We start from the raw sequence: 12,837 nt of genomic DNA, 5'->3' as shown, positions 1-12,837 counted from the left end.
CGATAAAAGAGCAGTTTGAGCTACGTGCTAATTCGAAGCTCATTTCAAACAATTCGTAAGTTTTTCCATCATGATTAATTCGAATGTGAAAAAAAGCATTGTAGAAAATGCTTCTTTTTCCCCTTAAAAGCGGAATTTTCAAACGCTGGAATACGTGTCTATTTATTTCAAATTAGGAATCCAAGTTTCATATCACTAACTTAAAAATATCATGAGATGTTTTTTTTTTTTTTTTTTTTTTTTGCATAAACTTGACTACCTTTCCGTATGCAGTTTTAACGAAAGTAATATGATAAATTTTAACTGAAGAACAGCGCTAATTATATTAAAATAAATTTTAAACACTTCATAGATTTCCCATGATGAGACAAAAAACGTTGATTTGAATTTGAAAATAATAATAATAATAATAATAATAATAATAATAATAATAATAATTGTAGAAGTTCTTTCTTCCCCTTCTTAAAAGTAGAACTTTCGAAAACACTAAGATATACAACTCATTTTTAATTAGAAATATTTATATCGGGTTAGAGGCTATAAGGTACGCTATTTATGACATGAATTTTGAACTCTCATTTCCCCCTTAAGTATACGCGTTTTAATGAAAGTAAAAAAAATCCAGGTCAAGAACAATGTTAAAGAATTCTTACGGCCCAGAATTTTTTTTTCTTTCTCTTTCTCGTTACGATGATGCAGACAAAGTCGACTTCACTTTTGTAATATACTAATTGAAATGCCAGTTCTTGGTATAAAGTTAGGTTTATGGAAAATATTTAAATGCAGGAACGTACGCAAGGGAGGGGCGTCAAGGGGGTCCGGACCCCCCCCCGAAATTTCGACTTTTTTAAAATTTAGCCTAATTTTAGGGGCAATTTTAGGAATTTTAATATAAAATACCTTCATATTTAGTTTGGACCCCCCCCCGAAATAAATTCCTGGGTACGCTACTGTTTAAATGATATATTTCAACGCTCTTCTCTTCCCCTCCCGTCATGGGACACGTATATGAATCAAAGTGAAAGAACAAAAACGTAAGTCAGGAACTGATTATAACGGTTTGACCATTTCTCCCATCCGGCTACTTTATGAACAAAAAATATAAATTAAAGTACTATAGAAATTTATTTGCTTTCCATCCTTAAAATTGAAATTTTTGAGAGTGCTAGTATCAATATAATCAGAATTTGTTTAAATAAAAAGATTTAAAAAAAACAGATTGGTAGATCTATATAGAGAAATTTCCGGTTTTATCCGTTGACAACTCATATGTAAAAAAAAATGTATTTTTATATATAAAAACACATGAAAACCAATGGGATAAAATAACATACGGGTATTGAATGAGAAAAATTACTTCAAAAAATTTTGAAACAATAAGAGTAAACAAATGAGTATCACAAAACCAAACTTATTTTTTGGATCCGAAACCTTACAATAATAAGCCAAACAGACTTAAGGATGAAAACAATATGTATAGATTCAAAAAATAAATAAATTGGTTAATGGAAATAAGAAGAGATGAGTTAAAAACCATAACGTTTAAAAAAATATTTGGCTAAAATATCATACAAAAAATGCGTAATGCCAATCACTGCGGTGTTTTAATTAGGAAAATATTGGGCTAAAATATTTAAAAATACTTGGCGTCAAATGGAGCTCATCTATAAGCAAAAGTTTCTGTGTAGAAAAACCTACCATGACTGTATATTTAAAATTTGCACGAGGAATTGTGTATTGTGTATGTTTATATGTTATGAGTTAGTAAAAACAGAAATATATAAACTTGGTAAATATATTAAAAGGAGAATCTCTACCAAGGCCTGAAAATAAAGTTCCTGGATTTCTGGAGGTCACCGGCCATTGATTGGCAAGATGCTAATTGATACTTGTAACTAAAGATTGCACAAATAAGTGTATCTATCTATCTGTATATATATTGGCGGAGAAGTTTTGCGAAAATGAGCCGTAAAGTTTTCATCCGAAAATGTGATCTGTATCGTGTAGAACCAGTGTAACTAGGCAATAATGGTCAACCAATCAATTTTCACCAAATTTAATCTCACAACATGCATTTACGTAACATTACATGTAACCACGTGTTTCCAAAGTCAAGATACACTGGTTCTACACGATACAGATCACATTTTCTGATGAAACTTTACGGCTCTTTTTCGCAAAACTGCTCCGCCAAAGTTACAGCATTTTGTCACGACACGGCAGAGTGGCGGATCCAGGATATGATCAAGGAAGGGCCTAAACCATAGTTTGCTGTTTTATCCAGTGTAAAGCAGGATTGAAACCCATTTATCCAATGTATACCTGAGTGTCAAGTAAGGGGGTGGGGGGCTATAACCCCTATAGCTCCCTTGGATCCGCGCCTGTATATATATATATATGTGTATGTGTGTGTGTGTGTGTGTACACAGTCATAATTGTTATAACTGAACACATATGATTACGTATGAGGGAAATGGTTCTTACCGAGGCGTGGAGATAGGCCTCTTGGAATTCCGGAGGCCCACCGGCCATGGATTGGCAGGTTTCCAATTTAAACCGTATATCTATAAAATATGTAGACATTTATGTTGTTCTGCTATTTCCAATATATTTTTTGTGTGTATTTACGTAGAAATATGTAAAAATAAAACAAATACACAAGTTGAAAAATAAATATTGGGATATATTTTAGATTCAGAGCATATTACTACTTATTGGTTTGATGTAAAGTAACATTCTGAAAAGCTTAAGATTAACACTTCTGCGATAGAAATCTTGTCGAGACTGGAAAACAACGTTTTACGAAAGAAAGTCACTGCAAGTATTAGGATTGGTTGGATTGAAATTTAACATCTCTTTCAGCAGCGAGGCAATACGAGACGTACACATACGACTTAAAATAGAATCCGAACCCTGGTCTATTGCGACAAAGATTTCAATACTTTAAAGAATAAAAAAAATGAAATGAAATCTTTGAGTTTTACGTCCCACGGTTATGCCGGTTAGGCTAAAGGAGACGGTGATGATGAGTGATGAATGAAATGGTGGAATGAAGAAAGTGGGAGGAAACGGGAGAACCCCGAGAAAACCCACGCACACGGTGTTTGTCCACCACAAAGTTCACTTGGCGGGGGCTGGGATCGAACCCGGGACCCCAAGCACCAGAGGTGTACGCTCTACCACACTTTAAAGAATAAGTATCCAACTTGAGTACAAGACAGTTAGTCATTGGCGGGCAGTGAGGTGAAGTATAAACGGGAAAAACTTAATAAAATAGCACTGATTTACACTGAACTTTAGTAAAATCAGGGCTGAAAATTTTACTTTCTATGCACAGACCATCATAATTTTTACTTATGACTAATTTCTCGTATTTACATATTTCTCCTAGAAACATAAAGTGAGTCACACACAACTAACGTAGTGTTTGTTGTTTCACGCTAATAAAGATTATGTACTCTCGTTTTTTACTTCCCTCTACGTTAATGATGATGATGATAAGTAATTTCCAGCTTCCAACTCGTGCAATCTTGGTTTATTTCCTGTCTATTGGAAACTTTAGAATAGACACAGACGTCTTACGAAAGTCTGCATAATAAACATATACGAAATACACTGCTTTCTAATTGAAATTATACATTTTTTTGGAAAAGAATTAGGCCTTCAATTTAGCCAAAATATGAAGTACTTAAACTACAAATACATGGCAATTACAAATTAAATCAAACACAATAAAAAGAAATTACAATTATTTAGTTAAAGAACTTTAGTAACTGATCCATACAAACAACTCATTGCTTTCATTACACCTCGAAAGTCCCACTAGTTAGAGTTCTGACATTGTACCATCAAAATTAATTACTGAAAACTATTCTACTAAAAGATGCTTCATTTTTCTGCAAGTTTAATTCTAGTATTCCGCTTTCCAACTATACATGTGCTCAAAATTAAAAAAAAAAAAAAAAAAGAAACAAAATAAACATTATGTTTCATGTACAGTATTTTAAACGTAGCAAACGATTACAGAAGTATTTAAACTATCAAGATGCTACAGAAGAATTCTTCTCACATGTCTTCAAGTGTGATTGCAAATTCCACTTCTGAGCAAATCTCTTCCCGCATAAATCACACACAAATTTACGGACTCCGGCATGAAGTTTCAAATGTGTTCGCAGATTGTTGTAACGCGCAAATTTACGACCACAAATCTCACATACAAATGGTTGTTCACCTGTGTGGGTTGACATGTGAAGTTTAAGTGTAGCACTGTTGGAAAGCTTTGCACCACAAAGTTCACATTGTTCTGATTCATTGTGGTTCTTCATATGTTGTGTCAAACTTTGTTTCTTCACCACTTTCCCACAAAGTTTACAACAAATGAAAGTTTGTTTGTGAGTTCTTTTATGACCGTACAATTTCATTCTTGAAACAAACTTCTTATCACAGTCAGGACAGCTATACTTTACTTTTCCTGCATGCATTTCCATATGGTCCTTCAAGTTGATTCTTAATATCTTTTTATTACACAATTCACAATTTACACTATTTTCGTCCTTTTTATGAACAACACGAATATGTATGTTTCGTTGATGCTTATCGAAAAACAATTTGTCACAAATTTCGCATGGGCAATCTTTGGAACGTGTTTTTGAGTGTATTATTAAATGATATTGCAGACGAGAAAATTGGCTGAAAAGTTTAGAACATTGTGGGCACTTATATTCCCCGACATTATGCTTCTTCAACATGTGATCTCGACGATATTTAGCATATTGAAACTTCTCTCCACATATAGTGCAAGTCTTGTTACACATTGTTGGGTTTCGGTCTTTAATTCTGAAAGATAAGAAATACTAGTGTATAATTATATTAATTACAACAGAGAAAGAAAGTATATATAAAGCTTATTCTATTATTCAATAAGCGTAGTATCTTAGAATCTTGTCTTCAACAGAGCGTACATTGAATTGTCTCGGAACATAGCTGAAAATTAAAAAAAAAAGTACTAAAAATTATATATTCAATATATTTTAATCTTGGCTGACACTCTCTCTGCTATTTCAAATTATTTATATTGTTTATATTTTTGTTTTTTGTACACTCTTGAGCTTGTTGTATTAACTTTGCTGTAAATAAGTAACATAGCAAACATAAAAATGTGTTACTACTATTATACTATGGAAACTCTAGATAAAGATACAGTGACGTGAATTAAGTACAGAAAACAATGAAATTAAAATATACATTATGCATGCTACGCTGAAATAAAATCTTTAACATCTCACATTTAAAACATTAGACCAAAAGAGAGGAATGATTAATGAAAGTGGATGCTTATTAAATGCATTTGGTGAGCTGAAAATGGGATGAAACGGGAAAACTAAGAGAAAATCCAGGGTAAGCAATGTTATCCACCACGACCTCTGATGGTCAGGATCGAACTAGGAAAAGTAGAGCTCTATCTGTGTCACTCTACCAATATGCACACCCCCTTCCCCTCACACACACTGTCGGTTAAAGTATTGAACATTATATAGATATTATTAATGGTGAATAATGGAATAAAAGTAACTCACTTCAGTTTTATTTATTTATTTTTTGTACAGTAAAACTACTCTTAACGGATACTTCTCAATAGCGGACACCTCCATAATAAGGACTTTTTTCTTTTTTTTTTTTTTTTTCCTTTCTTGTTACGGCAAAAATATTTGTATTACGTATTATGGGAGAGAACCATATTTTTTACAGACACTCAGGCATGAAGCTGGACAGTCTTCTTCGACCCCAACGTTTTACTACTCGTTTCATAACGGGCAGGCATTATTTGTTAGCTTATACCTATTTAGTACAAAAAATACATTCTGCAACCTGAAAATATATTTCCATTTGATCTCTTCAAATGAATCAGCAGTTACAAGGAAATTTGGTCAAAACTAGTGCCCATAAGATAATACCGCAGACAACTATTGCAGATTTTCCCCATAATCATCATAAACCGTCATGATTGTTTAATTTTGCTTACATTTTTACTATTTAATAATAATGTTGCACTGCATGACTGCCGACTGCCTCAAGACTTGACACGTCGTACTGGTTCTTCTCTAAAAGCTCTAATATAGAGTCGGCAATATCCTTGCCAGTGCCTGACTTAGGTGTGGCATGACCCAAGTATTCTGAACCAGGCTCCGATAGAAGTGTGATATGCTTTTCTGTAACCTCTCGTCTTGATGTTTGGTAGTTTGCCGTTAATTTTTTCTTGCACAAGAGTTGTATCATTTTTCCGTCGATGTAGACACGTGTAATCGCCTGGCCTATGTGAGCCTTTTCTTCCTGGATCTTCTCACCAGTTTATCTTTTCCTCTTAGTACCTTAGATCTGTCAACAAGATTTTTGTCCTCTAGCGTTATAAGTCTCGCGTCCTAAAGTACGGCAGAAGCGATCAAAGCAACCTGTCTGTCTGAAGCTCCAGTTCTAAACGCTGCCTGCTGTATTTTGAAGATAGATGTGCTTTAGGCTATGTTTCCTTCTTGGTCGCGCTTCGAAGTCAGATCCCGACGTGCTTCCCGATTCAGCAGCTTCACTGGATTCCCCTGACGACGATCTTTGACCTGTGCCTATGCCTAATCACACTAGTTGATGGACTTGCTTCAACACTTCCAGCGTCTTCCTTGGTTCTTTGCCCCTTAAATCTGCTCACATTACGGGAAAAAATCTTTGATAGAGATTTGCTTGTTCGGACGTCAATGTTACCAATGCTCATTTTCCGTGATGTTCTCTGTTCCAAAAGAAACTTGAATTCTCGTTTTCGAATCTTGCGTGTCCTCTCACAGTTGCAATATTCGGCGGTTCTACATTTGCAAGACGCAATATCAAAAAGAGACATTTCCGCGTGTGCAAGGAAACCTGCACGAAGTGTTGCTTCTTGTTCTTGTCGACTGAAATGTTTTTCCTTGGTGCGACATTTATTATAAAATGTTTTCAGCATGTCAAAAACTCTCTTTTCTGAAACCACAGGAATGCTTGGTTTACGCCAAATATGTACAACTCTTTGTCCAACTAGTTTACAAATGTCAGACACTGGTAATTTAGTTGCACTTTCGTCACCACAAAAACCACTTCGACATAACGTCAGCGTACGTGGGTAACTCCACTTCACTCATTTCACTTGGAGTGCCAAAAAGCCTCGTTTCACACTTTCCCGCGTTGCTCTGCTATGAGGCTTTTTCTTCATCTTGCTTTCCATTGCTCCCGAACTTGGAAACCAAAGTATACACAGTGACTCTGAATCGTATCGCACTAAGAAGACTGTAACTTTAGGTACAATTCACACTATCTGCTTTAACAGAAACAGCAGCAAACTAAAACCGTTAACGCTTAATCTGCAATAAACTGGCCGGTTGGATTGGTTGGCCGAAGTACGCAATATTTATACCACCGACGAACTTCGAGCGAGAATTTTCTAGAAACTTCGCGTAGGTTCTGGAGCCAACGAGGCGACCGGGAGATGCGTGAAGCTTCTGGACGGAGCCGGACGTTGCGACGACGCTTGAAGAACGTGGCTAAAGTAAGCAACCACGAAGTTGTGTAGCCTGCCGCTAGATGACATTTGCTGTCAGTGTACATAACATGCGAAGAGTTGCCAAAAACAAATCGTGTTATATCAAGAGCTATGCCTATAATCATAGTTAACGTGGCATTCCAAACAAAATCTTGACATTAATTCCAATAACTGAGTTAATATGGCTGTACTTTGACTCATAAACATTTTAAAATTATTTATTGGCATTGCTACAAGTTTCTTTTAATAAAATAATTGTATTATAGCCATCAGGTAACTCTAAAAACGGCCACAAGTAGCTTTTTTGTCATTGGTGTTGTGCGTGTTGCCTAACCAAACACTTAAAAACTTTTATTTCGTTGGGGCACGGTAAGAGGTTGCACAAAAAATATAAAAAATCAGTAAGGGCGGTGCCACTAATGGCACCTTTTCCACACTAGCCGTCATCGAATTTCCAACAAAAGTGCAAAACGCTCCACCCTACTGGCTATGCTTCAATATAATACTTCATCATTTGGGTTCACATTAGGCCATTTCTCTCTTCATATTTGTATTCATTGAGTTGTCATCATTAACGTTACATTTACAGGCATACCTTATCTTACGGTGTATCTTTCTAATCAGTATCATATTTTCTATATATATAATTTATCAATGTGTTGTATTCAATGTGCTTATTCAATTAAACTTACGAACGTGACAATGAGAAGTTTAAGCCATAGATTTGTAGATTTTGTTTTCTTCGCTGAGTTGTGATTTATATGCTAAGCATATTACTTTTTCTATCACGTCATCTTTTCTTAAACGTTTCAATTGTGATGTAGTTTTCATGGTTTTCGAAAAAGCTTGTATACTTCTAAAAAATAATTTCATTTTTATAGAGCTTTACAAAAATGAAGTTACTCATATTTATATACAGAAAGTCGTAATCGAACATGTCACTTGCTAAACAAGTATTATCTCTTACACCTATATTCAATCGTGTGTCTTATTACTTAGCTAATGATGATGATGATCTTTTAATGAATGTGGAGTATGATACAGATGATATTTATTGTAACCCAGATGAATATGATAGTCTAGATGATGATGATGAAAGAGTTAATCCTGATGTGATTAATTTTAGCATTGCTATTGGTATGTTGGATCATTTATTTAAAAAAGCTGTTACGGAAGACAACGAACGCCTTTACAAAATATTATTCAGAAGTATATTATGAACTTGTCAGATGAAACATTAGATACACTAACAGATAAGCAGCATTTTAGTGAAAAAGTGACTATAACATGCAATGACTTACCATAACAGTTTGCTGATAAGGTTGATTGGGACAAACTTAGCTCATGTTCACGTTTATCAGAAGATTTTATTAGACAGTTTGCTGATAGAGTATGTTGGATAGGGATTTCAACGAGACAACGTTTATCAAAAGCTTTTGTTTTAGAATTTAAAGATAAGATACCTAACGAGCTTCTATTTCTATATACACACATAATTTCGATTAGAGAGTACCTGATGATCCGAAACCTCTTTCGCTTTCGTTATCAAATTCTGTAACTACTTCAATTGATAATGGCTCATGTTTTATTAAAACTAACTATGCAATCCTCTAAAATCTTTGAAGAACAGTTTGACCATAAGGAAGGAAGTTAAAATATCTAAGCGTGTGTTAACTGCAAATAGTTCACAGATCGACCATAATATCGATGTTCCTTTCTTAATTACTACCATAACTTCTCCGTGATACCCACTGTCTATAACACCTGTACATACATCTATATCTTCTTTTAAACTCAAACTTGATCTAGAAAAGATTTTTCCAAAGTATTCTTTCGATATGTCTATCTTAACTCCAGTTTTAAGTAGATGAGTATGCCCAGGTTTTATTCTTAGTTTCAGATGAATAGAGATCATAGCCAGTGGAATCTTTTGCCATGACTCTAGGAGCAACACTATATTCATTTAGACAAACAACTCTGAGAGACATAATGTGATACTTTTATGAGATAACTCATAAAAGGTTTCATTTTTATTTTTCAACTAAACACACACTAACCAATCATACAAATAATCAATATCTTTAACTAGTTCTTCTTCTGATAGTGGTGTCCAACACATTAGCTTTACCTTTACGGATATTTAGTTCTTGTTGCATTAGGTTAAACAGCACACTGTTAGAATCTCTAAACTTTTTGTAAATGATCTCATGATTAGGATATTTCTCGTGCGCTTTATTAAGAGGTTTGTATAAACTCCTCTTCTGACACCGGATAGACTAATAAGGAAAGGGATCATCTAGTTTGTTTTTCTCGTATATGATTAAACAGTTACCTTTTGAACTATCATTAGTATATGGTGCGGATACTTCTTTTAAAGTATTGTTTTGAATCCTTAATTTCTCCATTGATTGTTCGATCTCTTCTATTCGTGATTATAGCCTTCTATTATCGTGACATTGTTTAAAGTCTCGAGCGAAATAGCCTTCAATAATATCATAACACCCATTATAAAACTCTTCAGATATCCAAAATTGCGAGAAATACTTTTTTATACATATAAGTTCCAGAGATCATGTTGGTTATTTCTGATCTTCCCATTGGTTTTACATAGTAGGATGGTTTTTGTAGCCCCCCGGAATCACAGGAAGCTAAATACTTTTCATAATACTGTAACAACTTCTGTGATTCTTTATTCTGAAACCAATGATCAAATCTCTTACCACAATCTTCGCATAACTTAGTAGCGTTGAAGTATTCTGTCTCCTTATCTATGATCAACTTGAAATCACCAAACAAACCATACCAATAGTTATCTTTAATCTGTTCGTAGCAAATGTCATTTAAACTAGGAGAGTTATACATAGTACTCATATCTTTTCATGAAGACAATAGTTTTATTTCATTTTTATGGGTAGGATCTCATATATTCATTATAAGCTCTTTAGATTGCCAATGAAAAAATATTGATCATTTTCACCTTTGGTTTTCCAATGCTAGAAACCTTTTATCAGTAATAATCATAAAAAGATAAAACATACTAAACTTAAATTACAACATTATCTCTATCTATCCAACTACTATGGGAATCATCAAACCCTAGCCACTTGACATATACTTTATTACCTTTCTTACGTAATACTTTTTCAACAACGTACTCTTGTACTTGATCTAATACTTCTTGTTAACCAGCTTAAGATAAGAATCTTTAGAGGTGTATTCATGAGTGATGAATTACCTAAAGTGGCAAAGAAGAATAATTGTGGTAATGTTAAGTTTGATAGGTCTAAAAATATAGGATTTGTTATTGGAAAGAAGGAAATAGAAACTGTGTTTGATTTATTCGGAGGTAATCCCCCCAAAACACTCATAAAATATGTCATAATAATATAGAATACAGGAGCAATCGTATACAAGATTTTAGCGAGGTAATCTGTGGACATTTATGTATTAGTGTTCAAACTGTTTACAGATGGGTATAGTTTTTCAGATATTATTAACGAACTAAATAGAAATAAAGATGTTTGGAGAAAGTATATTTAACTTGTAGTTTAATTCGTAAATTATTCTTTTCTTTATAATAAATATGGATAAAATAGAGTCGTATGAACTACAATCCTTTAAGCCTAATCAAAAGACAATCGATAATTTGATTAAACCAAATATATCTATTGAGTTTGATATTGATGTTGAAGATGAATGATCAACCACAGCCAGGTAAAGTAAGATTACAAATATGGAGTTGATAATGCCTGTTGTTAGTTATGAACCGAACTATGCTACCTTGCTAACCTTCTAAGATCTAGCATGTTAAAAGAGGATAAGATTCCTATTTCCTTCAACACATATCAATGTTTACAGAAGACAGTTACAGGCAAATGTTTAGAATTTGATTTAACCACACAATTAAACGTGAGTGAATTTGATACGCCTTAGTTCGTAATTGCCTTCTTTCAAACTGATAGAAATGATAATCAAGAAAAAGATTCAAGCAAATTCAATCGCTGTAAAGTCCAGAATATCCATTTTCGTAATTCTAGAAATGATTCGTTTCCCTTAGAGTCTGAATTTGGGTTTCGAAAAACATAAATATCTTAAAGCTTAAGAGATGTATACCATATATAAGAGAGCTACCATTGGAAACACTGAGATGTATTACTACCCAAGAGAGTTCTTAGACAATAGACCAATGCTTGAATTAATAAAAGCAAACATAAATCAGTAACTGTAAGTGATAGAACTAATTTGAAATTGAATGTTAATCTTGAAAGCGATGTTCCAGAGAAAACGATTTGTTATGTTGTTATGATTCGTAATAAGAATTTTGAATACGACCTACAGAAGGAAAGATAGCGAAAATGTAACCAATTACATGTTTATTAGATTTGTTTAGTTTGTGTTTTTTATGAGAATATAAAAAAAATTTAATAAAATGAATACCAGATAACATTCCACGAGAGAATCTTATTGCGTTAATTGAGGATACTATATTAACTCTTGAGAAACTATTAACAAGAACAAAAGTAAGTTCAAGAGAATAAAATGTGTGTATACTATTCTTATTACCTCATCCATTCTACTATCAGCTTCTACAGGGTTTATTAATGTGTTTATTCCTGTTACTGTGTATTCAATTATTACAACTGCTTTTCCTTCCGGGTCTGCTTTTATTACCGGACTCAACACGATTTAATATAGCTACGAAGAAAGAGTATTATAAATATGGTGAATCAAATTGAGTTGTTTAAACATGAGCTTAATGTAATAACGTTAATGAACGGTGAATTAGCAGATGAAAATGTAAAGGCTATTGTTAATAGAATCAATGATATACTTAACGTAAGTCCAGACTATTAGAAACAAAAATGAAGTTCATAAAAACTTAGTAACGAGAAGTGAGACGTTAATATGGAACCTGAGAAGTTTATTCTTACCAACACATTCAACGCAATCTTCAAAAATGTTCAGGACCATACTAAAATCGTTTTTGAGGTAAATGGCTGTCTATTTTCTTTGAACTATGATCAATGGACTGAGTTTAAGAAGTCACTGTTTCCTATAGAGAATGGGATAAGCAGGAGATTTCACTATCAGTGGGGCCGCGGTGGCTCTGTGGTAGAGCGTTCACCTCTGGTGCTTGGGGTCCCGGGTTCGATCCCAGCCCCCACCAAGTGAACTTTGTGGTGGACAAACACCGTGTGCGTGGGTTTTCTCGGGGTTCTCCCGTTTCCTCCCACTTTCTTCATTCCACCATTTCATTCATCACTCATCATCACCGTCTC

The 12,837-nt window shown here is 34.0% G+C and overlaps 1 protein-coding gene across 4 annotated transcripts in view; it reads right to left on the bottom strand.

The window, feature by feature from the left end:
- The window catches only part of LOC145694661 (uncharacterized), a 392,660-nt gene that overhangs the window by 130,593 nt on the left and 249,230 nt on the right, over positions 1-12,837 (bottom strand). The window contains exon 7 of one of the 4 annotated variants that reach the window (XM_081771123.1): positions 2,860-4,836. The exons of the other annotated variants lie outside the window; for them this stretch is intronic. Coding sequence (XP_081627249.1) covers positions 4,041-4,836 — 796 coding nt within the window. The 3' untranslated portion in view covers positions 2,860-4,040. Of the gene's footprint in view, positions 1-2,859; positions 4,837-12,837 lie in introns of those variants that run through there. 4 annotated transcript variants of the gene reach the window in all.

This window comes from Thermobia domestica, chromosome 9 (genome assembly GCF_964235325.1).
Source record: "Thermobia domestica chromosome 9, izTheDome1.hap1.1, whole genome shotgun sequence".
NCBI classification, from domain to species: domain Eukaryota; kingdom Metazoa; phylum Arthropoda; class Insecta; order Zygentoma; family Lepismatidae; genus Thermobia; species Thermobia domestica.
Note: the sequence above shows the minus strand (reverse complement) of the source record. Positions and strands in the feature narration are given on the sequence as shown.